The 27,729-nt window shown below is 39.1% G+C and overlaps 1 protein-coding gene across 3 annotated transcripts in view; it reads left to right on the top strand.

Moving 5' to 3' along the window:
- Positions 1–27,729, top strand: part of ccdc15 (coiled-coil domain containing 15) — a 38,522-nt gene extending 10,793 nt beyond the window's left edge. For 2 of the 3 annotated variants that reach the window (XM_041174110.1, XM_041174111.1), the window contains 10 exons: positions 2,441–2,590; positions 4,551–4,748; positions 7,611–7,727; positions 10,415–10,570; positions 11,374–11,529; positions 13,716–13,835; positions 18,331–18,434; positions 19,263–19,433; positions 22,839–22,987; positions 26,578–27,729. In XM_041174110.1, the coding sequence (XP_041030044.1) occupies positions 2,441–2,590; positions 4,551–4,748; positions 7,611–7,727; positions 10,415–10,570; positions 11,374–11,529; positions 13,716–13,835; positions 18,331–18,434; positions 19,263–19,433; positions 22,839–22,987; positions 26,578–26,693 (1,437 nt within the window). In that variant the 3' untranslated portion in view covers positions 26,694–27,729. The remainder of the gene's footprint in view (positions 1–2,440; positions 2,591–4,550; positions 4,749–7,610; positions 7,728–10,414; positions 10,571–11,373; positions 11,530–13,715; positions 13,836–18,330; positions 18,435–19,262; positions 19,434–22,838; positions 22,988–26,577) is intronic. The other variant, XM_041174112.1, reaches the window with a different exon arrangement.

Here is a 27,729-nt window from a genome sequence, read left to right as displayed (position 1 = left end):
TGTGTACCAAGACCAAAGGGTGTAAAGTCCTAGCTGCGAGTTGCTGTTTGATGATGCCGCATTGGGAAGTTCAGTACCGAAGTTCACTTGCAGCAGTTTGTAGATCAGTTCTCCTGGGCCTATAAGGAGTTTGGACTTACTATTGGCATCAAGAAGACCACAGTTATGGGCTAGGACGTTCCATCAACATTGACAACCTCATTCATTGATAGCTTCACATACCTTGGGTCAACAAACACCAGTAACCTGTCCCTGAAATCAGCACCAGGATTGCCGAGGCCACAATTGTGAAGTCAAAAGTTGAGAAGGCAAGTGTGAACCAACAGTAAACTAGCCAAAAAGACACAGCTCCGTGTGAACAAGGCTTGTGTTCTTTGCTCCCTTGGGCAACTTATGCAAGCCAAGAAAAAAGGATGAACAGCTTCCATCTCCAGTGCCTTAGGTGAATATTGGGCATCTCCTGGTAGGGCAGTAGGGCAGAGTGCAAAATATAGAAGTACATCAGCATACAGGGATCCCCGGCCTGTTTGGCTGCTTGAGTCAGTGGCAACTCTGTTAGCTGGGTCGCGTGTGCCCATTAGATGATGGCCACATTCCCAAAGACATTCTCTATGGTGAGCTTGCTGTCAGCACAAGACTAATAGGTTGCCCATGTCTACGATACAAAGATGTCTCAAGTGAGACCTCAAGTTGACTGGGATCAGAGTCGGTGCATGTTGCTGCTGACCGGAATGCCAGACAGTTAGGAAGGGCCTGGAAAAAGTAGAGAACAGAAGAAACAACCAGATAGCAGAAAAGAGAGCCCGGTAGAGGAGAAAAAAATCAGTCAACCCCAGGTTAACATCTGTGCCAACTGCGGAAGGGACTGCCACGCCCTGGATGCAATCTATCATCTCCTGAGATAGAGGGATGCCGACTATTATCACATTCTTATTCAAATCACCCTTTGAGACACAACCTTAGTTATAGAACACTATTTATTATTTTGCTTATTTTGGCTGTTTGCCAAATCAAACCTAATCCAACTACTTTATTGTGTAAATCTGCAGTCAGGAAACTATTCAATTGTGGGGCATTGCAGTCAGATCCTGTTTTTGTTTACTGTGATTCTTGGCAGTCAGTCACTTGTAACAATGAGGAATTGGATGCTAGATAATTTTCCCTCCTCTCAACTGGCCCAGTTTGAGCCCAATTGTAGCATTTGTACTGTTCAGATCAGCTAATATTTCAGATTACAGATCTTACAGATAGAAGTCTGAGATAATGGAGGTAGTTTCACATTAGTGGGTGCACCTAACCAGTGAGCTACAGTAGAATCAAAGTTTTTAAATAACTCATGCCAGTATTTGCTATGTTTTAGTGATCTAGTTGCAGCATTCCTATGCTGAGAAGTGTAGAAGATAACTGGTTTACCTGTCTTTTGCAGTAATTTATTTATTGTAAGAATAACCTGGGGAACATTTTTAATGCTGAACATTTGAAAGTAAAATTTTGTGTACTTGAAATTTTATTAACTTTGATAAATTGGAACTTGCATTTATACTCAGCCTATATCTTGGAAAAATACTCCATGTACTTCCTTCAAAGGACAAAACACCGACTGTAGAAATATGATCATCTTAAAAATGAGAATCACGATGGCCTAGATCTCTGAATATATATAATTCTGAAGTTTCTGTGCTGTGTAGAGCTAGGGCAGTAATAGCCTTGGGGAACTGAATGGTTGTCCATGTGAATTCTTCACTTGCCGTGCTGTTCCTATGTTGGCTTAAAAGGCTTTGGACTGCTTAATGTACTGTGGTTTTAAAAAAAACCTCAGTAATTTTGAAGATATAATTATATTTTACCTTATGTGAACAACCGTGACTTGAGTCTTGAGGAACCTTGCTCAAAAGCCTACTCGTGTATGAGGGCTAGCCTTTCACAAGCGCCAGATAGGATTATATACATGAAAAAAAATCCTAACGTTATACTTCAACCTGTTCTTGAATCCCAGCCATCAGATATCTCCCATTTAATTTAATAGCTATAAATTTGTATTTGCAGTTCTTTAGTGAAACGGAGCATTGAAATAATTGATTTTGTCCCTGCAATATTTAGAGAAATGCCCCTCCTCATAGAACTTTGGAATATTAGATTCAGTATAAAAACAAATGCACTCCCAGTTTATTACCAATTTTCATCAATTTCAAGAATTTTTCACCAAGATATTATAGCTGTGAGGTGACCACCTTCTGTGTGCCTATTTATAGAAGGGCACTTTTATATAAATTCCCACATCATTTGCTCTGCCATCACTTTAATCTCTCATTTTCTTTTAAATATTTAAAGTTTTACAACTATTCATTGAAAGGGCTTGACTTTATATTTGTAATACAGTGACTTCTTAACTGTTTTGAATCATGCAATGTTCTGTTTAAGGTGGTTTCTTTATCCTTAGATTTCAGCTCTTGAAGTGGATGAGCAACTAAAGGAAATCAATAGAGCAAAACTGGAGAATTTGAAGCGTTTTCAAGATGAGGTGAAGCACCGTGTGAGCAAGTATGCCCGAATGCGCAAAAAGCAGCAACAGCAGCGATCTTATGAAGCAGTAAGAAACTGTTAAAAAAAAAAATTTATTATACAGATCCACAATCTTCCTCTCAATATCCACATATAGCTAGGAATATAAGAATATGCTTTTTAGTACTCTGTCTTTTAATATTTACTGAATTGAACACAATAGCTGCCTAAATTTGACACAATTTCCAAGTTAGATTTTTGTAATTTTTAAGCTTGTATTATTTCTCTCGTTATTCATTGACGATATAATTTGAACATAGCCATTATGTTGCATGTCTTTCCCTGCAGTTCTTAACAGAAAGTATTAATCCTTCTTAATTCAATAATGACTTCATATTGCTCACAATTTTTATGAGGTTGTTCCTGTACAGCACCAGCAACTTTGCCAAATCCCTCCAGTGATAGAGGGATAAAGTCTGGCACGGAGCAGACTGCTGCTAAATTGTTTGAAATAAAAACAAAAAATGCAGGAGATACTCAGTGGGGCAGGCAGCATCTGTGGAGAGAGAAATAGAGTTCTTTCATCAGAACTCTCAGACCTGAAACATTAGCTCTGTTTCTCTCCATGGATGCTACCTGACCTGAGTATTTATAGCATTTTCTGTTTTTATTTCAGATTTCCAGTATCTACAGTTTTTTTTCTTTTGGTAGCCTATTGACTTGGTTTAATGGTAAAAATATTGGCTTTATTTTGTCATCACACTGTTTACTATTGCAGTGCATGTAGACGGTCTGTTCTTTTGGATTCAAAGAAGTAATCGTTGCAAAGGCTGATCTGCAATATTATATTTTCAGCATGCTTTGTAAATGTGGTTAAGTATTGTATGAATATCTAGAGACAATATTGGTGTTCCGTTAACCTTTACTGTCTATCTTAAATTCTTTTGTAGGTCTAATTGTAATACTAACCTTTTACTTGACAATTTAACGGGTAGAAACATAGAATGTTGCAGTACAACAACATACCAAGCATGGTGTTCTTATTCCTGTTTTTGAGCAAGTAGTACCCTTTTTGAAAGAATTGGTGGACTCCACACCAACAGAAGTGTGTGCAGAATTCTAGATTCTAAATTCTAGATTCTGACCAGTCTGTAAAGATTTTTTTTCCAATGTTTTCTTTAACTCGTTGTGATTATCTCAAATTGGTGCCATCTTGTTATCATGTGGATCAAATGTTTTTCCAATAAATTATTGCAACAACAAAATTTTAATACTGAAATTGCAGTTATATGGGTGAAACATGAGTTCTGTACTGTTGCCTTTAGTGCCTACAAGCTGAATACGTACATGTGTTCTAAATATCTGCTAGAGAATGAGAGACCATGGTAACATATAGCAACATCACTGTGCTCTAGTGCCATTCATCTTACTTTCGCTACTTACATAAACCCTATATCAATGGACTCAGCAGTGTCCAGTATCCTGGAAGTGGTGCTGAGCTCATTGTATAACTTAAACATAAACCATCCTTTTAAGGTTTTTTAAACCACAAATGTATACAATAATTCAGGAGCAAAGTGCTGCAGAGAATTAATTTGACTGAGAACTGCTCCTGGTTACTATGTTCAATAGATCCAATTCTGCTTTTTTACTGATGCAGTTTATTGGCATGTTTCATGTTGCTGAACGACTCAAACATTGCTCTGAGAAAAAAAAGTGATGGGTGTATTACATAAATACAGTATCTTAGTATAATCACATTGAGATATCCAGGTTGCACAATACTTTTCAATAAATGTCCCATTAGTTGTGATTTCCTTAATATGAGGTGTAAGTCAAGATTGCCATAATGCTTCATGTATTGCACGTAAAGTACTGTGCTGTTCTATGAAGATAGGATTGTCAGTTTGATCAAAAGTCAAAGTAGCAAATGTAAAATTGTAAGCTGTTCCATACCCTACTTTTAAGCAGTAAACTGTAGAGGCATGAAAGTTTACTTGTATGTAATACTGTTCCACTTTACCTACTTTATTTCTGGTTCTTTTTAGGTTGAAAGGGATGATCGTGTGATAAAGCAATCTTCTGCTTCAGCTGAACACCTCACTCCAAATAAAGACACTTGCATTTTTCGTGGTAGTAATGCAGAGTTTGCTATTTTTAGCCCAAGCTCAAGGTGGGTGCATGCTCACGGGCTAGGCAGTGACAAAGAGGAAGATGAAAATATATTCAGTGATCAAGCTCGGAAGGTGAGCACATCCTAGAGATACTTTCCTCGAGGCTATTTCAACTTTGAATCAAAGCATTAATATGAGACTGGCACTTTCAGTGACAAGGGACAATTACATATCATTAAATCCTACTATGTTACAGTGGAATTAGAATTTCAAATAAGTGCAATGAATATACAGCCTTCCTTTCCCAACAATAAAATTCCATTATTTTTAGTATAAAATGCAAAAAACATTGAGCTCTGAGTCTTGCACAATATTTTTGTTCAGTAATCCTGATTGGAAGCCTAATCAATGTAGATGCTCCACAGAAATAATTAGTCATGTTTCTCCATGTATCTGTGAAATAATATCTAAGTATGACTAATTTATGAAAGATTTGGTCCCTTGGGCAAAGACTAGAAGGTGTTTTGTTCCAACGTGAGAGATTTATTGAGAAATTGCAATATAAATAATAAAGATCATAAAGTACAAGAGCACAATTAAATGATATTAAATAAGTGTTAGGAAATAGAGTTAATTTAAGCATGTTATTTTTGTATTTGTGGGTGTTAGGAATGAGTTTTAGCTTTAAAGTTTAAGTTTGATTTATATTTCTATATCTATTTTAAGAAAGGTCAAATGGAGTTTTAGTTTCACTTTAAAAGGCTGCTTGCGTTTCTAACGAGGAGCTTATGACTGCTATAAGGTAAAGATAAACACGAGTAGAAAAAGTGCTGTTGCCCAGCAACGGGGGGGGGGGGGGGGGGGGGGGGGGGGGGCACAGATAGGCAGGGTCCTCCCACAGATATACACACACAGCTAAAGAAACAGCAGTTTTAAGTTCAGTTGAAGCCAGTACCCAGAGAGACTGGACACTGGAAGAGGGAACTGCAGATTTCCCAAAAGAACAAAAAGTTCCTAAGCGAAGAAAACCCCCAAAAATTTAAGGGAGTGGAAGAGGGGAAAGTCCAAAGAAAACCTTGTAATCAAAGCAAGGACAGGAACCTGTGAAAAGCTCCAGTTAAGTGAAGTTAATAGTGAGGGGCAGAGAGAAAGGCTCCAAGCTTCAGATTTAAATTGAGAACAGCTTGCAAGAAGGTTCAAAGTGACAACTGAAGGTCTGTAGTTCTTAGCTATGGGCATGTGAAGCAATGGTGTACTGTTAAGGCTGAGTTGATGAGAGAGAGTGCATGGAAGACAGCTTGAGTGCATGTGGTGACCCAGGGAAGAGGAACATCAGGACAGTTCGAAACCTGAGATGATCCTTTGTGGAAGGTATCTGAGAAAAGACGTCAGTTTGGGAGAAGATTCCAAGGCGAGGTTTTGCAGAGTGGAAATTGGAAACCCTTGTGTAAAGGATGGAATTTGGTGAGACTGGTTGGCTCACGGTGTGACAAGAGTCTGGGGGGAGTTGAGAGATCTGTAGCATCCGTTTGATGTGGCACATGTCACTTGGCTTCAGGGTGTTGTGTGTCTGACCACAGGGTGTCATAGGCTTAAATGGTATTTTACTGTGTACATTAAGTATAAGATAGCTTTTGTGACTTGTGTTATCCTTACAAATCTGTATATATCTGTAAAGGTTTAGTTGTAGGTGGAGGAGCATTGTAATATGGTTTTTGTTGAATAAATGTTTTATTCTTTTGTTAAATGTTCATCAGTTGACTCCTGTTCCTCTGTCCAGTAGCTACTCTCCACATATTTAAATAAACAAATATAAGTTAGGATCTATCATGCTGGGTTCCACTCTGGGATCATGCTTGTCCAGGGTAACCTCAGCAGGGATTATAACATAAGTTGTTGAGATATAACCTGGTAAAGTTTAACATTGACAAAGTGCCATGGCAATTGCCCTTGAAGGGTCTTGTAGTAGCACTTGAATTGTCCAGTCTTGCTTGAAGAACGTTCTAACATATAAGTCAAATCACCCATTTCTTCCTCCAGGACCTTGAGCAATCACCACCTCTCTCTCTCTCTCTTCCCCCCCCCCCCCCAGCCCCCACCCCGCCACCATCACCACCACCACCAAACCTTTTGGACTTGCAGCTCATTCATTTGTTCTGTCATTCAAAAATAAGGCAGAAGTAGACAACTAACTACTTCTCATGTTAGAAGCCAAGACAAGGTCTCTTGTTACTTTCACATATCAAGGAAGTTCTATTGTAACAAGATTTAAGTAATCAAGTTGGCTTATAACTGAAAATACATTTGAGGAAATGAGTCTGTACCAGAAAATCCGTGACCATTTGATCTACATTGTAATAAATGTCAGTGACAGGCTTATATTACTGTAGTGAAATGGAAGATTCTTGTCTGTTATATTGGAGTGTGCAATAATTTAGATCACACTCCACACACACTCTAATTGGCAGATTTTTTTTAAAACAAATATATATCAGTTTTCAAAAGTGTTTAATTTCACTCACCAAATGAAAACACATACAGGTAACATTCTCCCAGGTATTGCCAGTTCATTTGTGATGAGTAATTGCATAAGTTGGGGTTGGTTAATTTTTGTCTCTGTTTTTGGACAAACTATTGCCATGTGCATCTCAGTGGATCCCCTTTATGGATCAACTGACATTGGAAATGCCCTCTGCAGAGATTTGTAGGTGCAAACCTATAGCTTGCTTACTTTATCTTATCCTGTTATGTTTAGACTTAAAAATTGATCTGAGTGTTTGTTTGCTTCTAACTAAAGTTAAAGGTAATTTTGCATAAACTGCATGCTTTCAGAGCATTTGTAAAATAGCATTACATGGAAAGTGAAGATAGCTCTTACAACTGAAATGTTGTTTAATATATTGATATATTTTCTATTACATTTTACATTTGTATACACTTCAATGCAGAAGCCGTTCTTTTGAAACTAATACTAACGACCCTGATTTGTTTTAGCTCAGCAAAGTTACAAAACAGGCTCGGCATAGGCTTGCATCGTGTCAAACAGTACCAAAGGCGGACCTGCGCACAGCACTTCCAGGAGGAATCTGGAGGGTGTCTCCGACAAGAGATGTGAGTTAATTTGCAATCAGTAATGTAACTGGTCTTAAAGCCTGAGGATCATAAATCTACTGTCTTTGGGCATGCAGATATCTTGGTTTTTGAACTGATTCGTGAACTTGATAGCTGTGATTCCTTTCCCTAACTTCCAATTTGAGCTTTTACACTTCTCTGTGTAAGAAAAATCCAGAAAGATTTAATTTTTTCAATCTCAACTGCTAATTTAATGATGAATTTGTTTGTTATTTATTATGGCCTGTGTCCACAAGGAACATTGGACCAACTCCTGTTTGAGCACTCTTGGCCGATGGAGACCCACCCTGCCCCCACTGCAATGGTTATTCCCATGGCAACACCTGCCACCCCTCGCCAGCATTAGTTAAAGACCCTTGACTCCACTTACCTTGGTCTGAGGGTGGTGTCCATTTTCTCTGAGCTCTGTGCAGTCCTAACAATGATGGTCTTAAGTGAAATAAGATTAGCGAAATACACATTCAGTTCCATCAATCTTAGTTGAAACAACCAGATTTCACAGTAGAAAGAACATGTTCTTACAGTAGGGTTTCAACCTCGAGATTACCTTTTTGTGTTTAGAAAAACTAAACAAGTGGTCAAAATCTTCGCTTATATAAGTTATACAATGACTGAAAGCTGTTTTGGAAAATGTGGGAAGCAGTTTGAATACATTTTCTGCATTATTGTGTGTTGGAATATTTATAGTGAACATTAACTCAGGCATTAGTTCATCTCCCTTAGTTCTCATAATTGAATGCCAGGTACTTCTATTAAACCAAAGCTTTAGTTGTACCTTAATTAAAGCTACCTTTATGTTTCCATGATATAGAAAATCAGATGCTGGTTGATGTTGGTCTTATATGCTCTAGATCACTAAAATGCTTGAAGCTCCATTGTATACATTGCAATTCTGGTAATTTCTGAGAAAAAAAACACAGTTCTTGATCAAATTGGCAATGTATTTCAGGAATATGTTGTTGAATATTCTAACCATGAATCAAAATATAAGAGAGAGTTTTACAAGGCCTGAAAGAGTGGGATAGGAGGCAATGGGATGTGGTGGGTGGTGGGGGTGCTGAAAAATCAGGGGGGATAGTGGGGGCTGGAGTGTCTATTGCCTTCTCAACGCCATGGCATTTTTTCAGGGACGTGCTGCCCAGAGGAATTGATCCACATAAATAACAATTACAGGCTTCTTTCTGTTGCCCAACAGCAGGTGGGCCCTCTGCCACATGGAGAAGTGAGGAAGCCACCAGGTGTGGTTGGGAGAGGTGGGGTGGTTGGGCTGGGGTGGTTGTGGGGGGTGGGGGGTTGCCTCCTGACCGGGCATTCTCGGCCCATGGGGTGCTCACCCCCTCCATTGCAAAACCTGCTACCCCTCACCAGGGCCTTATCTAGCCCTGGTGACCCCTGATGCCACTTACCCTGGTCTGAGGGTAGCATTCATTTTATCTGGGTTGTATGCAGTCCTAACTATGCCCACCACTACCATTGATGCTGCAGGGACTGAGAGCCAACAGCTTTTGGAGGTAGGATCTCATTCCTTAAAGGGACAGAAACCGCAACAGCAGCTCATTATCTGCCTGATGGATATAAGATCCTGTCAGGACTCCCCAGAATGGCCACGGCAAGTTTGCCCCTGGCTTTGCTGCCATCATTGGGATCTACCACCATCCTGAAAAGATCTCGATCCTTGTGTGTGAAGATTTCCATCCTTAATCCCTGAAAGTAAAATGGTGAAATAACAAGAGAACCCATTACAGTGACATTACAAGAAAACTTTGAATTCAATGTTTTATAAAATTTAGTTAATGTACTTCGAAATCAAAATTTTAAGCCATTTAATGTTTAAATGTAATGTTAATTTAACCTTGAAATGGAAATAAAATCTATTTATTAGCATTACAGCAAAATCTATCAGTTACTTATGACTCAACACTACATCATCTGGTTGAACTAACAGACTTTTATGAGACTACAGGGTTGCCTCACTTTTAAACAGGGTTTAATTGGAAGCCTGAAATCAGTGGTTGAAATTCTGTCTGCATTCAAATAGAAATGGTGTTTCAGGACCAGATTTTATTAATCAATTTTTCTTCCCATCTCCCCCTGACGGCATTGGTTCAAATCGTCCCAGTAATATGTCCATGTGGCTCCTCAAGTCTGAGTGAGTGCTAATAGGCCATTTGACTGCTAACAATCGCATTGCAATTTAGCTTTGCTCTTCTACAATGTACACACTTGCATTTTGCAACAAGGATCAGTGCATATTGTGCTTATGATAGCTTTTTCTCTTCTAGGGAAATCATAAAAGTGTTTTATAAAAACGTGCTTTTGATTTATAATATAAATAGCACAATTACCCTTGAGTAAGAATCTTGGCTGTTTTCGTCCTCATATGGCCTCACCCTGTGCCACCCTCTAACCTGATTCCAGAGGCACTGAGATCTTTTACATGAATGCAGACATAAAATACTGCAGATACTGAAAATCTTAAATAAAAATGGAAAATGCTAGAGATACTCAGCAGATCAGGCAGTACCTGTGGAGAGAGAAACAGCTTTTGATGAAAAGTCAGCGATCTGAAAAGTTAACTCTTGTGTTAAGAATCTTTTGAGGAGGTTAAAAAAGTCAACAGGGTGGCCTTCTGGTCATATCATTCAGGGTATTTTCTCCTTTTCTAGAACCCAGTATCCCGAAGAGAGGCACAACTAAACATCACAGAAGATTTCGCGTGTTTGGAAGGCCAGCATGAACTGCCTGCAGAGCTGCAGGAATGGCCACAGAAACTGATTGGTGGGAAACATGTTACATTCCAGCCTGAGCGACAAAATGAAAAGGTTAGGCTTAGGTTTCCAGGTTATTGTTCTAAATTTGTTGTATCAAGCAGCAATGCTGAGTATTTCCAGCATTTTCTGTTCCTATTTCTTTTACATACATGTCTGATTGAGGGGAATTAAAGGCTATAATACTTATAGATCTAGGAATAATCAAGTTGTGAATGGAACACGTGGCTGAAGTCTAGGTGGAAGCATGGGAGCTTTATCTGAAAAGTAACTAATCAGAATTGAATAAAATGAAATTTAGTAGTGATGCCTTGGAGAAAAAAAATCAGTTTTGTGAATTCTTGCATTTAGCTATTCATCTATGGTAAACTAAAAAGAAGTTAAATAGGTCTTTAATGTACAGATTGTATATGGACTTTCAAGGAAAGGTATTGATATATTTTCTTGTGTTTTATTATTGGCGTCCACTTATGACTTAATTTTACAAACTTCTGTGACGTTCTCTGATTCATTATAACACACTAAACTGTGACTTTCCTCGTATCTTTCCATTCTACAAACTGTTCTCCAAAGTGGAGTCCAATATACAGTTTTCTCATAAATTTATAAGCCACATTAAAATTCCACAGCCTAAGCAGTAACTTAAGGAATTATGGCCAAAAATGTTTTCTTATCAGTTGGAAACTTATATCTATTACACCACTGCAGATTGAGATGCTGGTTTACTATACTGATTTGATTGCTGTATCCAAGTTCCTTTGTTAATTATGTGGTGACCAGAATCTTGAGGGGGTGTGGAGGTTAAAAAGCTTACAGTGCGGCTTTCTAGTCATTCAGGGCACTTTCTCCTTTTCCAGAACCCAGTATCCCAAAGAGAGGCACAAATAAACATCGCAGAAGATTTCACATGTTTGGAAGGCCAGCATGACCTGCCTGCAGAGCTGCAGGAACAGTCACAGAAATTGATGGCTGGGAAATCTGTTACACTCCAGCCTGAGCTACAACATGAAAGGGTTAGTCCTGGGTTTGCAGGTTAATGTTCTAAATTGTATTGTAGCAAGCAGCAATGCAGAATCTATCTAAATGTGAGATTTCAAATCAATGTGTAAAATACTATTCATCTATGGTAAACTAAAAAGAAGATCCAGTTCTGTCGAAGGGTCATGAGGACTCGAAACATCAACTCTTTTCTTCTCTGCCGATGCTGCCAGACCTGCTGAGTTTTTCCAGGTAATTCTGTTTTTGATGTGTAAAATACTACTTATTTAAAACTATTTACAGCTTTCACATTCATTCCTAGAATAAAACTGAATCTGAGGCTAATTTTTTCATCTTTACTAGTTTATTTTTCTTCGCTTTTCTAATAAGAAACCTTGCAGCATCCCAAACTTACCCTCTCAAAATTTGAGGCATTATGTTGACTCCCTGTGCCTTCTTCCAGTGTCACTTTAAGGGATGATGAAAATGTTGTAACCATGGTTCCCTGGCTTATATATCTCTGATGTAACCATCTTGCATGAAGTTAGTGCAACATATTCAGTTTTGTTCTGTTTTTTCCTTCCAGTATGTTCTTTGTGTCTTTGATTGTGAAGATAGACATAAAGTATTTGCTTAAGGCTCTGCCATTTCTGTTATTCCCTATTGTAATTGCTTACGTCTCTGTCTCTAAGGAATCCACATTTACTTTCAAAAATGTCTTTTTACATACTTGTAAGCGGTCTTACAACCTGTTTTATATATTTCTTGCTATTTACTCTCAAAATTGATCAATTTCTTGGTCATTCTTTGTTGATTTCTTTAAAACACTCACGAAACTTAGTCTTGCTGTTCCTTGACCACATTGTAAACTTCTTTAATCTAATACTATCCTTAACTTCTCTGGTTAGCCATGGCTGTAGCACTTTTCGTTTCTCAAGGGAAAATATATTAATTGAGAATTGTGAATTATTTGTTTAAATGTTTGCCAGTGCATGTCTACCATCATATCTTTTAGCCTAATTTTGCAATCTACCTCAGCCAACTCATACCCCTGAAACTGACTTTGTTTAAGCTAAAAGCTCTAGTTTTGGACTTACCATCCATCACTCTCAAACTTAATTTGAAATTCTTCATATTATGATCCCCAGAGGATTCTTTCTGTCTCATTGCGCAGTACAACATCTAAAATAGTCTATTCCCTAGTTGGTCCTTCAACATAATGTTCTAGGAAACATTCCCTGAAATTGTCCACCAAACTGCTTTGCCAATTTTGTTCACCCAGTCTATATGAAGATTAAAGTTTCCCATGATTATTGCACTACTCTTGTCAGATGATCTTCTGATTTCCTCATTTTAGATTGTGTCAATACTATGATCACTGTTAGAGGTCCTATGAACTACTCTCATAAGTGTTTTTCTGCCCATTGTTATTTTGCAGCTACATTCTTGTAATTCTACATGCTGATTTTCTGGGCTATGATTCTTTCTCCCTATTTTTTTCATCCTATAGGGCTACTTCTACTCCTTTTCCATTTTGTCTATCATTTCTAAGTAATATAAAAATACTTTGGTGTGACCAAACTGAATAACTGAATCATCAAAAACTTCTTTTTAAGTATGATAGATGGACACTTTCTATTTTAATTATAGAAACAGCCTACTGAGGCCAAATCTAGCAGTCCAACATATCAATCATTTCCTTTTTTTTCCTATGCCACAGAATTCTGAACTCAGGTCAAGTTTTCTATAATTATGTATAGCTCAATTCTTTGCATGCTAACTATAATTTATTCACTGCCATGCTTAATCTGAAGCAGTTATGTTTTACAGTTTTGGTGTTTCAAAAGTGTTGATGATTTGTTTTAAATTAACAGACCATTTCATGAATTAAAAAAAACTAATCCTGTCACAACTTGATTGAAGCCTAAAAGTAATGGCTAAGTCCTGACAATAGGCCATCTATTGTACTAAAATACTTCAAATTAGCCAGTAATTTGAATTACGCAATTAAGCAAAATGGGAATTTGATTTTAAAAAAAGCAATTAAAATAATAGGAAAATAAACAGAATTAAAGGTGTGTATCCCTGTAAAAATTTGAAAATTATATGTGAAAAAATAAAATTTGCATGACTTTCTGACCCCTTGTGACTTGTGTTATTGATTGAGTTCCTCACTGTGGACTCTGATCTAATTCTTTGTGTATGTGAATTGTTATTTCAGCCCTGTAGTCGACTTTATCGTGAGCCCTACCTTACTGGTTCCTGTATAGGATTCAGTACTGACTATAAGGCAGCACTCATCCTGCGGCCTGGTGTGGACCAGGAAGAGAGTAAGAAACAGGTAAGCCCTGTACACTTTAAAATGAGTTGAACAAAATTTTGGGGTGATGACCCACAGATATTTTTGATCCATCTCAGGCATAAATTTGACCTTTATGAAGTGGAAAAAAAGCAGGTTACTTTTACCATTGGAAGGGTGGATGAAAGGGAAGCAAAAATATCTCAATACCTCCACTGGGTCGTTCATAAGCTTCCTAATAGCTTGCACCATGTTGAATTGATTGTGGCAGGTGTATGACCTGAACAAAATTGCAACTAACAGACCCAGTAAAACTGGAGAAAAATTTAGTGTTGGGTATTTAGATTGTTATTGTAATTGTGTAGGACGTAGTCTCTTGACGTTTGCTTTTTTCATTTTGTATGATTATATACATGGGTCCAAATCTGCTGAGAAGTGGCAATCACTGTCAGATTGCCATGCCGCTCCTACTTGCTTATCTTGCACTAGAGCTCCATGTTTTTCACCTGGACTTTTGAACTGGGCCTCCTCAGAAACATGGAGCACAGAGTCCTCCTTTTGTAGTACAGGAGCGTTGGGGGAAGCCAAGCCGAGCCCCCTTTTTATAGCACCAGCTGCCTTATTACCGGTAAGTTTAAAATGTCCAAAATCCATTTTGACAAGCTACAGAGAGAAGTTGTGTGTAAGGTAAATAGGTGAGGGAATAGGGTGGGTCAGTGGGGTGTTGGGGGTGGGATCCAGAGGGAATAATTGGAGGCTTCAGAGTGTAGTCAGGTTGGGGAGATGGTTGTGGGGTGGGGGCGGTGCAATAGTTGGTTAGTCGGCGGGGGTACAGTCAGCAGGGATAGTCGGGTGGTTTGGTCGGGTGGGGTGGGGGGTGGTCTGAGGAGGGATAGTAGGGTGGTTGGGGGGGGGGGGTGGTCTGGGGAGGAATAGTCGGGTGGTCTGGGGAGGGATTGTCGGGTGGCCTGGGGGGGGGGGATAGTCAGGTGGCCTTGGGAGGGGTGGGGGGGATAGTCGGGTGGCCTTGGGGTGTGGGGGATAGTCAAATGATTGGGTAGGGGATGGTGGGGGTGGCCATGTGGTGGAGGGGGGGGTATGTCAGGCCGGCCATGTGGTGCAGGGGGGGGATATCGGGGTGGCCACCTGGTGCGGGTGGGGTAGTTGGGGTGACCATGTAGTGGGGGGTTAGTTGGGCTGGCCATGTGGGACAGGGGAAAAGTCAGGGTTGTCATGTGGGGAGGGGCTGACGGTCGGCGTGGTCATGTGGTGGGGAGGATAGTCGGGTGGTTGGGGCAGGTGGGGGGAGCGGGGTTCAGTGGGGTGTCAGGTGGTCAGCAGTGTAGTTACCCAGGAGTTAGAACTGGTTTTAATCTTTCTAACTATTCTGCTAAGTAAGTCAGAACCGCCCAAAGTCTCTGACTTTAACTCAGAGTTTCAGGAGGTTCCAAATGTAGGTTTGTTCCCCATCTGAAGTCCAAACTTCCCCAGGCAATTTCCACGTAGTCAGTGTGTGGGGACTTCCAGCGGGTGCCCCAGTGTATTTTGGGGGATATCTCCGGGGTACGACCACCCGGATATCAGAAGCTCTGGAAGAACGTGTAAGTGCTCAATTGGCGGCTGAGAGACTAAGTAGCTAAGCAGAAATGGTCCCTGTTTCACAGTTTGTGCTTGAGTTAGTTCACCTGAGATTAGGTGGTGGTATGAAACTAAATTTGGTCACAGCAATCCTGGGATCAGAGAAAGTTCAAGAGTTCCAGTTCCTAATTGTATCCAATGTCTCTAGCTGGGAATGCATGTCTAGAGAACCAGCTTTTTTTAATCATTCATGGGATGTAGCATCCCTGGAAAGGCCATCTCTCATTCAGAAGGTGGCAGTAAACTGCTGCAGTCCATGTCACAGGGAAGTGGTGGCATTGTCACTGGACTAGTATTCCAGAGACCCTGGATAATCCTCTGGGACCCAGGTTTGAATCCCACCACAGGAGATGGTGAAATCTGGAATTAAAAGTCGGATGATGACCACAAAACCGTTGCCAAACAATTGGGCAATAAATGTTGGCCTAGTCAGCAACGCCCACATCCCATGAATAAATTTTTAAAAAAGAGGGAGGGAGTTTCAGGATTTTGACCCAGCAACAGTGAAGGAACTATGATTTAATTCCAGGTCAAGATGGAGTGGGACTTGGAAGTGATTGTGTTCCATGCATCTCCCATCTTTGCCCTTCTAGGTGGCAGAGATTGTGGGTTTGGAAGGTGCTGGAGGAGGCTTGGTGAGTTGCTCTGGTGTATCTTATAGATCGGGGTGGCCAAACTGCATGTGGCTCTTCAATGCATAAAGTGCAGCCCTTCCTTTGTGCTGCAAAACCGGTTCATCACGCTTTGTGGGTGGGAGACAGGATTGAATCAGGGAGCAGGCAACAGCATTGGGAGGAGGGAAGGAAGAGCCAGAGAAAATGGCCACCGAGGTAACATGAGATAATCATTAACTACAATAAACTATGTAGCAAAATAGTTATTTCAGTATTGCTCTAGCTGAATTGAGATTTTTCTGTTTTTATTGCCCCGACAATATCAGAGGGAGACACTCCATTTTTATTATAACTTTTCAGAGGATCATTATGAATCAAACACTTTGGTGTGCTTTCACTGCTGCTTGTTTCAGATTTAATATCAAACAAAAAATTCCCGAATCAGTCAAAAAAACAGCTCATTGCAAGATGGTTTTTCAAAAAGTGCGTGGCAAATAGAAGTTACCCTTGTATCTTTTAAAAGTTTTTTCAAAAGATATATTTTGAGGTTCTCTTGAGTTTGCAGGGCTCACTTCATGAGCCGTGAAACATTTGGGGATTCTGTAGCGAGTCCAAACAGAAACGAACAAAACAACATCCTTTGTTGGTAAATATGTCTCTACAATTTTTTCCAGAAAATGAAACCCACCATCCTGGTCAGATCAATCTGACAGTAGAATCTCCCATTCCATACGATCATGAATTAAAATATGAATTGTTACAATGACATTGAATTCTATTCGACAGTACACAGGTGCAGTCACTGAAGTTAAACATATATAAAGTGCTGCTGCGTGACTCATGCGGCCCTACATTGGACCAGCGAGAAACTACAAAAGAAATCTTGCGGCAGTGCTGGAATGAATTGTTGATCTTCTTAACTCCCCACCTACTTACTGATTCATTCCAGAACTGTTGCAAGATTTCTTCTGTAGTTACCCCACGTAGGGCTGCATGGCCATGTTCTTCTGCTCCCTAACCCACTCACTCGCTGCTTATTCTCCATCTTGCGGCTTCTGTCTGGAATGGGAGGAAGTAGTTTAATACAGAACAAGAATCTACTTTCTTGGGATACAGGTACTCTGATTCAAATTTGTGGTTCAGTAGGTGGTTACATCATTTGTAAGTAAAATGAATCCGTTTTTTAAACCTCTTGATTGATTTTCCACATTGGAAGAGCAAGACTGCAGAAGTCAGTTAAACAGTTAAGTGCTACCTCTGATGTGTGTCAGTGGAGCAGATTTATTTTTGCCACAATCTGCATAGTGTGTGAAGGAAGCCTGAAAGTTAGGAGGAGAAAGTTGTGCCAAGGAAACCTGGAAGGTTAGAGTGGAAAAAATTGAAGATTTAAATATTAACCCTGTTATAACCCTGACAACATTAGCTGGATTTTCAAAGACTTTCAGCCAGGATGGCGACCCACAAAGCCTCTATGGACAGTAATTAGCCTGTGTAAAGTTTGTTCATGTCTTGTGGCTCTTGAACAACTGAAGATTATATGAGGCTGTTAGATTCAATAAGTTTGATTACCCCTGTTGTAGATGGTACACACTACTGCCACCTTGAACTAGTGGTGGAAGGAATGAATATTTAAGATGGTGGATAGAATGCCAATCAAGCAGTCTGCTTTGTCCTGGATTGCGTAGAGTTTCTTGAGTATTGGAGCTGCACTGATCCAGGAAAGTGAGAGAGTATTCCATCATAATCCTGACTTGTTCCTTATAGATGGTGAAAGCCTTTGGGGGGTCAGGAGGTGAGTTACTCTTCACAGAATTCCCAGCCTCAGATCTCCTCTTGTAGCCACAGTATTTTTTTATGGCTGGTCCAGTTCTGTTTCTGGTCAAAGTTTGCCCCTAGGATGTTGATGTGAGGACTCAGCTCTGCTGAAAATAGGCTTGGCTGTAATATCTCCATGTGGTCAAATAATCTGTTGGATTGCCAAATGAAGCAACTCCCAGGAAAGGAAACCAGGTTACAAGCTGATAATGCTGTCCTGTATTAGCATCTGAGATACCAACATATGTTTAAATAAAAATGTGAGCCACCTCAGTGCGGTAGATGCTTTCTATTAATGAAAATGGTTCAAGAACCTGTTTAATATGGTGCCACATTATGCTTTCAAAGGACAATAATTTTCATCAGGTCTGGTTGTCTCTCAACCAAGCTTCTTTTACTTTGCAGATAATTAGACTGCTGAAAAATACTAAAATAATGCAGATATATTTCTGGATTGATCTCTTTCCCAGCGTGGTAACCAGTATCTGATGTACCGTCGCCTCTTCATGGACATTGAACGAGAGCAGGTGAAAGAACATCGACGCCAGCAGGAGCATGAGAAGAGGATAGCAAAGTGAGTGATACATTTAGTTGAGGCAGTGCTGAAGCTCAAACTCAGCAACATAGTTGCTGCCTCAACTTGGATAACTGCTCGTCATTGTGGCAATCATCAGTAGAATTTGCTTCAGAACATTTAGCTCATAAAATTATTTAATATCACTTGTCCACAAATGAGCAAATCCTTTGACATTTAAACTCTAGTAGAAGACTATTTATGTTATTGAATTTGTCATAATTCCATAAATCATAGAATGTTACAGCACTGAAAGGGGTCATTGAGCAGGTATCAATTTTTTAGGAAAACAATCCAATTAGTCTCATTCCCCTGTTCTCTGGCTGCAATTTATTTTTACTTCAAATATTCATCCAATTACCCTTTGAAGCTACTATGGAATCTGTATCCACCACCCTATCAGGCAGTGCAAATCACCTTGAATCTGTGCCCTCTGATTCTTTATTGTTCAGCCACTGGAAACAGTTTTTCTTTGTTTACTATATCAATGCTTCATGATTGTAAATACCTCTATCAAGTCTCCTCTTAGCCTGCTCTGCTCTAAGGAGAACAGCCCCTTGAAATAGTTGCAAATATTTTTGGCAATCATTCAATGAGTCAAAAGACTTGCATTTATAAAGCATTTTATTGCATCGTTGATGTCTCACCAAGCTCTTCACGCAGTGAACAACTTTGGAAAACCAAAAAATGACAATGGATTGACTGTGCTGTGCTTGTAAATAACATGAATTTCACATTGGCTCAGGCTTATTCATATGCCCACACCAACCTTTAGCCTTTATCTCAATTCTGTATCCATGTTTCTTTAAAAATGAATATGTTGCTCAGAATTAAGGAGGAGAAGGAGAAACTAAGAGAAGCAGAAGAGAAAAGGATGCTTGAGATAACTCATCAGAGAGAGCTAGTGGCTGAAAGTGGAAGGATTGCTCAGTTGAAGGAAGAGGAGAAACAGAAGAGAGCAGAAAAGGTCAAAGCCCAACAAAACAGAGAGAGTACCAGGTATGCTGAGAATTCTGGCTTTCACAGGACATAGGATGTTTTATAGTTATGGAGAAAAGTGAAGGAAATAAACCATGTGATCAAATTAATCTTTGCTTCTTTGCAGCAGTGCAAGATATATGTACATAGTTTGAAGTAAATATTTCTGGTAGTACCTTGCAGAGTTGTCTTACTGGAGAACTGATTTTGGAGGTATCAGTTTAATAACAAAGTCACAATACAACAGGTGGATTAATCAGATTTTCCTGTGAATGCACTGTTATTGATTTCTCTTTATACATTTTGGGGGAGACCGGCATAGTGGTAATGTAACTGGACTAGTAATCCAGAAGCCCAGGCAAATGCTCTGGGGACATGAATTCAAACCCCATCATGGCAGCTGGTAGGATTTGAATTCAGTTAATAAATCTGGAATATAAAGCTGGTCTCAGTAATGGAGATCATGAAACTATCTTCGATTGACGTTAAAAAAAAACCTATCTGGTTCACTAATAACCTTTAGTGAAGGAAATCTGTCGTCCTTACCTGGTCTGGCCTACCTGTGACTCCAGACCCACAACAAGGTGGTAACTGCCCTCTGAAACCACTAAGTTCAAGGCCAATTAGGGATGGACAACAAATCCTGGCCTTGCCAGTGACACCTACATCCCACGAATGAATAAAAATACTGTAGTAATGGTTCTCTTAGCTTTTTGCTATTAAGTGAGGAAGTGCATGTCAATTTGGATGCCATGACCACTGAACTGTTGAATTTAGACTGACCATAATGCAATGGCTAGTTTACAATAAAAGTAATTGTAATAAATTCCAGTGACTATTACTGATAAATTTAATTGATAAGCTGTATGGAAAAAATCTGGGACTACATATTGCTATTTTAGAAGTGGGAAGTTGGTATGGAATAGTACATAATTATACTTAGAATTTTCACTTGGTAGAAGAACAAGACTGAAATTACTGATAAGATAAAGTATGGAAATTGTACCATCTATGGAAAAATAATTTTGTGATGAGAGTAGAAGCTCATTAAATTTCATCTAATAATCTGGTATTAGGTAAGGCAGAAATGAGTGGATTGTCTTGTAGAAGGGGGTAACAAAAGTTTATATGAGTGTTGGAACAGAGATTTGGGATTCAAAAGCCTGTAGCCTGCATATCAATCTCAGAACTATAGCACTTGAATCCTCCAACACAACACGCTAGCTTTAACGTTATAGCTGGGTACTTAGAAAACGCAAGGTTATTGAGAAGAGTCAATATGATTTTGTGAAATAGAAATAAAGTTTAATCAATTTATTGGAGTTCCCTGAAGGAGTAACATGTGCTGTGGATAAAGGGGAGCCTGTAGATGTGCTATACCTGGATTCCAGAAGGCATTTGAGAAGGTACCACATCAAAGGTTATTGCAGAAAATAAAAGCTCATGGTATAGGGAGTAACATTAGCATGGATAGAGGATTGGCTGGCTGACAGAAAACAGAGTTTGCATAAATGGGTCTTTTTCTGATTGGCAGGATGTGACAAGTGGAGTCCCGCAGGTTTTGTGCATTTTACAATTTATATCAATGACTTAGATGAGGGGAGCAAAGGCATGAAAGCTAAATTTACAGATGACACAAAGCTAGGTAAGAAAGTGGGTTGAGAAGAGGACATAAGGAGGTTGCGGATAGATAGGTTGAATGAGTGGGAAAAAATCTGGCAGGTGGAGTAAAATGTATGAAAATGTTAAGTTGCTCACTTTGGCAGGAAGAATGAAAAGCAGAGTATTGCTTAAATGGAGAATGACTGCAGAATTGCAAGGTGCAGAGATCTAAGTGTTCTTGTGCATGAGTCACAAAAAGTATATAGGTATAACAAGTAATTAAGAAGGCTAATGGAATGCTTTATTACAAGAGGAATTGAACATAAAAGTAAGGACGTTGTGCTTCAGTTATACAGGGCATTGACGAGACCACACCTCGAACACTGTGTGCAGTTTTGGTCTCCTTATTTAAGAATGTAAATGCATTTGAGGCAGTTCAGTGAAGATTTACTAGATTGATACCTGGAATGAGTGCGTTGTCTTATGAGGAGAGGTTGGACAGACTGTGCTTGTTTCCACTGGAGTTTAGAAGAGTGATGGGTGACTTGATTGAAGTATGTAAGATTCTGAATGGTCTTGACAAGGTGAATGTGGAAATGATGTTTCCTATTGTGCGTGAGTCCACAATTAGGGGCACTATTTTAAAATTAGGGGTCACCCTTTTAGGACAGAGATGAGAAATTTTTCCAGAGGGTCTTGCAACTTTGGAACACTGTCTCAAAGTGGTGAAGACGGGGTCATTGAATATTTTTAAGGCAGAGGTAGATCGATTCTTGTTAGGCCAGGGAATCAAAGGTTATCGGGGTTAGATGGGAATGTGGAATTCAAAACACAAACAGATGAGCCGTGATATAATTGAATGGTAGAGCAGGCTCGAGGGGCCAAATGACTACTTCTCCTATTTCATATGACTGTATCATTTTCCTGTAAGTACTGCTGTTAACTCTATGTTTAATTTCTGTATAATTAAATCTGTTACATCTAACATTAAATGTTGTGATTTGTGGAATCAGTTATAAGTAAGAAAATATATATTTGCTCCTCCTCTCAATGTGTTTTCAACAGGTTCTTGAAAGTTGGGCAAATGGGCTTTGCCTTAGGTAATTTTAGACCTGTTGAATTAAAATTGATCTTGTGTAACAGTTGGTGAGAATTAGCCTGACTTTTTACTTGTTTATCAGGAATTCACTGAACTAGTGGCAAAATGTTCTACTATGCACTTTTAATTGTGATGTTTCATGCTACTAATTTATGTTTCCTGCAGTTTTTAAGATTATGGAATGCTACTGTCCCGATGCATAATGTAGTTGGGTGGGAGGGGATGATCTGTATAAGAGGCTTCAGCTAATGGGAGTTAGTTAAAATTCTATTCAAGTAAAACATTAATCCCAACAATTTATTCGGAATCTTCTCATTTTATATGGCTGAAAAAAAATGGAAAAGACAAGCTCAGCAACAGTCCTGTCAACATCGAAAATAGAAGGAATCAGGACTGAACCTTCAGAATATTCACCCAAGCGTTTACTAAGTATTTTATCAGTTTGAATGCTGATGGGTCTGGAATATAATTCAAGTGTTTTCCGTGTTATACTCAGCTTTCTCTTTCTTTTTTGCATCAAGAAGGAGAGGCTGAGCAAGTGATCAGATTGAAAACTCCAGATTCCAGCCAAAACTGATCAATACAATTGTAAATAGATTAATTTTAGGCGAGTTGAAATTGAGCGATGTATCTTTATGATCACTGACAACAGATTATACTTGCTTTTGGTTGAGTTTATCAAGCTGCTTCTACTCAGCTTCCTTGTCATTTTCAATGTATTGCAGATATATAGAAGCTTTAAGAGCACAGATGATGGAGAAGATTAAATTACAAAACACAGATCTACCTCCAATCTGTTGTTGTGGAACCGATTTCTGGGACTCCCATCCAGACAAGTGTGCAAACAACTGTGTCTTCTATAAAAACCCGAAAGGTACACAAACTGGATAATAATGCCTATTAAAACAATTTTTGTTCCTTCTAAATACTTACTGTAGAACAGTAGATACTTGTGAGGGATCTTAAAAGTTATCTGACCAAAGGTTGAGTGGCAGATGGATGTTGAACTCTGCACAAAATGTAAAAAAATTGGAATTTACCTACATAGGAATTAGGAGCAGGTGTAGGCCATTCAGCCCCTTGAGTCTGCTCTGCCATTTGATAAGATCATGGCTAATAGTATCAGATGAATTTCCCACTCGCTTTTTCTTAACAGTTGCCAAGTTAATTTGGAGTCTACCTTTTGCAGGTTTAATAAGGAGCCTAAGTTGCATCTTTGGACCTTTCCATATACACTAACCCATATTATATCGATAATTAGCCTAGCCAACTCAATCACAAGACAATATTGTGCACTGAGTGAACTGTAAGTTAACTCTTTGTCAGAGTCACAAAAGACAAAATTGCTACATTTTATTGGCACTACTTGAATTACCATCAGTTATGATGAAATACCAGCAAAAAACTAAGCATTAATGATCATAGGAAAATATTTGAATATTAAGTTGCTGTTGACACAGTACACTTCATTGCAGCAATAACTGAGTTTTGCTTAACACTATTGTATCATTCAATGGTCAAGATTATAGTATGGTTTAGCAAGATTAGTTTTAGTCTTTTTAAACATATTTGTCAGGTTCCAGCCTTGAGGCAATTCAGTTTGTGACCTGAGAGGAAGGTACGCAGCTTCTACAGTAGTAAGTTGATTGCTGTCACGTTCCAGGCTCATGTCTAGAGGCTTAACAGTTGACTATTATTATCATCCTTTGTCTACTTTTCTTGGGTTTAGCAATTAGTTTTCTACTACCAAATGGCACTGGTCTGCTTTCAGAAGCTTAAACTATTAATATAGAGTTGCAATAGACTATGCCATTTGAAAAAATAATCCTTTCTGAAGCTTCTAATTTTCACTATTAAACTGTCCTTTGGCTTTCGGAGAGTTTAAAATTGTGGTAACTCCTGAATTTTTTGTGCATATTATGAGGTATGAGTAACTTAGAAATTTGGTGCAGGTGGGAATCTCTCTAAGTTTTTCTAAAGCCATAATTTAGATTAGCAGTCTGACTTCTGCTTAGAACTTTAAAACTGCAAACTAGTTAAGGAGCCTAAGTAACAGTAACTGCCTAGCTGTGACAGTAATCCGTCATTCAACTGAAAGTGAATAGGTGTTAATCACTAGCAAGAAGCTGACTTAACAGTTGTAACTTGGGTGTAACTCATTATTTCTATAAATTAGACAGGTTTTGCTATCACACAGAATGTGGTGAGGCCTGTGTGAGACGAAGTGAGAGTGCTAACTTTGGATAAAAGCAAAATACAGCGGATGCTGGAAATATGAAATAAAATCAGAAAATGCTAACTTGGGAATTTAGTGCATTTGGCGTATGGGGGTGCTGTTTTCAGCTTCCAGAAGCTAGTGAGTGTTAAAGGCATTAATTAGATGAACAGGTAGATGATTGCTTGATGAGTTTTTAGGATTTTATTCCTCTAAACGCTGACCTGCGGCACTGTGAAATATAAACCTGAAACCCAATTAGTTAAACTAAATAAAATAAAGATGGCAGAGCAAGTTGTGTGTTGCAGCTATAGCATGTTGGCACTGGTGGACACCAGCGTGATCTGCAGTAATTGTCTACAGCTTGAGGAATTTTGGTTCAGAGTTGATGAGCTTGAGTCTGAATTTTGGACACTGCGATGCATCAGGGAGAGGGAAAGTTTGTTCCAGGAGGCAGTCAAGCCTCTTAAGCTAGGTACTACTAATTTGATCTGTAGTGAGTAACAGAAAGGAGTGATTATGAGTGAAGCAGTTATGCGGATCCAGAAGGTAGCAATGGAGGAGCCTCAGTCCCTACAATTGTCTGACTTGTTTGAGGCTTTTGCAACTTTTGTGGATGAGAGCAGGGACTGAAGATGAGCATACTGACCACTTGAGTGCAGGAAGCCATTCAAATGGGAGGAGTAAAAAGGAATGTCATTATAGTAGGGGACAGTATTGGTACGTGGATAGATACTGTTCTCTGCAGCCAAGTGCATGAGTCTAGAAGGCTGTCTTACCTGCCCAGTGCCAGGGTATGGGACATCTCCTCAGGATTGGAGAGTAAGTTAGAGTGGGAGGGGAAGAATCCAGTTGTCATGGTCCACATTGATACCAACGACATTGGTAGGACCAAGAAAGAGGTTCTGCTGAGGGCGAATGAACATAGGGACTAAACTGAAAAGTAACTCCACAAACATAATCTTTGGATTACTACTGAGCCATGAGCAAATTGGCATAGGTTAAAGGAGATCAGAGAGTTGAATGTGTGGCTGATTCCTGGGATGAAAGGCTGAACCTACTCCTGCTCCTAAGTTCTATGTTCTTATATGTAGATTTTTGATACACAAGGGAGTCCAGGGTTATGGGGAGCGTGCAGACAGGAAAGTGAATTTGAGATCACAGTCATGATCTGATCGAATGGGGGAGCAGATTTAAGGGTTGGATGGCCTATTCCTACTCCTAAGTGCTATGTTCCTATATTTTGCACCTACACTCATCAGAGTTTAGGAAAATGAGAGGTGATCAGAAACATATAAGGTTCTGAGGGTGTTTGATAGAGTAGATGCTAAGAGGCTGTCTCATGTCAGGGAATTTTGATCTAGGGTCAGAGTTTCAAAATAAAGGATCTCCCATTTAACATGGCAATGAGGTGGAATTTCTTCTCTCAGAAGGCCTTTGAAATTCTCTTCCACAAAGCAGTGGAGGCTGGGTCATTGTTACAACTTTGATTGACAAGGGAATTAAGGGTTATGGGGATAGTCAGGAAAGTGGAGTTGGGCCACAATCAGGTCAGCCACAATCTTACCAAATGGCTGAAAAACCTACTCCTCCTATTTCTTATGATATTATTCCTGAAAATCGAGGATTGATTCTTCTTTTTCTCAGAATGCTTCCAGTGTGTCTGGAGGCCCAGTATTCCTACAGGGTCTATGAGACACTTTTTTAAAATTGTGACAGATATTTTCTTTTATTCATCTATAGGATGTAGGCATCGCTGGTTAGGCCAATATTTATTGCCCATCCCTAATTGCCCTTGAGAAGGTTGTGGTGAGCTGCCTCATTGAACTTCTGCAGTCCATGTGGTGTTGATTCACCCACAGTGCTATTAGAGAGGGTGTTCCAGGATTTTGACCCAGCGACAGTGAAGGAATCCTTCACTGATTACAGTTTTTAAAAATGTTCATAAAATATGCCATCTAGATGGTCCATGATGGTGCTAGAAAAGACTGCTTATAGAGAAACTGATTATCAAAATGATCTCTTCCCTTAATGCATGATTAACAAGTTTGGCCATTATTCAGATTTGTGGAGCAATGATGTCTAGTTGGTTACTGGATATATATTCTGCACAGTTTAAGCCCAGTTTCAGATATCTGAAACCAGCAAGCTTTTACAAAAGGATAGCTATGTAATAAAAACCAATCTCGAGGATGTGTTTCACTGTATACTTGTGCCATACTTTGTCTCCCCCATCTTCCCACCCACAGTGTATGTCAGAGCACTACAGTCTGTATTATCTTCATGCGACGCTTGGGACGGACAGTGTAGAAATACCTCAATGAAGAAGATTGCATCAGTGCATTTGTGTTCGGCCTGGAAATAATTCAGCTGCTCTGGGAAGCTAGATTCACTCCAGCGATTGATCATCACCAAAAAGACTGATCTGTGGAGCTATGGTCAGAAAATGTATGTGTGTCTTTTTAATAACAAGTGGTTGATAAATTATTGGTGGTGTTTTATTTAATTGTGAGAAATTGATTTCTTAAAAATATTTAATCATTTTTCTGAATTTTGCAATTGAAGACAAAAGGTTTGGTAAAATTGAAAATATTTCCAAAGACAATTTTAAAGAAAAACAATGGTGATTTCTAAGTTGGTTACTTCTAGTTTTAGTAAAGGACAGCTTAATTTCCAAACGCACAAATCATTATTTGACATCTTACAATTGCCTATCTCTTCAATTCACTTTTATTTTGCTTTTATTTTCCATTCTTACTCAGTTTTATAAATAGGGCCCCTCATGGGGAGATGTCTTGATTTGGGAATGTATCAAACTGTTAAAACCAGTTATCTCCAGATAAATTTCATGTCACAGGCCATCTCAGAGATAACACCAGCCTAATTATTTTGCCAGGGTAGGACGCAAGTAAGGGTGTTGTACTACTTTTCATATACAAAGCAGTTGTCGATCTGCAGTTTGCCCTTCTCCAGGTTTATACAGACTCTTAGACTGACAGCTATGCTATAAACTTGTAAAAGAACCCTGTGCTTTTGTCAGGAACAGCTAAGCTATCAATGAAGCATCCCAACTAAAATCTTCTGAGTAACCAAATCTAACATAACAAAGGGCAGATTATGCTGTCCACTGCTTTCAGTTTTTTTGTGGTGCTGTTGTTTGTTTCATTTTCTTTTGTTTTATTTATGTTGAAGTTGTTTTAATGGTAAGTCTACCAGTTATGTTACTAAAATGCCCTTTTCTTGGAGTTTAATAGTCTGACCAATATGTGGAATAATTTAAGTAAAGCGTATTTAGATTTGTGCTGCTGGTTTCATTTTATGTGCAATAACTTGTCTAAAGTGTGAATTTGTGGTTTACATATTGATGCAATTTATTGACCAATAAAATATTTTAAAAACGC

Source organism: Carcharodon carcharias, chromosome 25, assembly GCF_017639515.1.
Source record: "Carcharodon carcharias isolate sCarCar2 chromosome 25, sCarCar2.pri, whole genome shotgun sequence".
Taxonomy (NCBI): domain Eukaryota; kingdom Metazoa; phylum Chordata; class Chondrichthyes; order Lamniformes; family Lamnidae; genus Carcharodon; species Carcharodon carcharias.
Note: the sequence above shows the minus strand (reverse complement) of the source record. Positions and strands in the feature narration are given on the sequence as shown.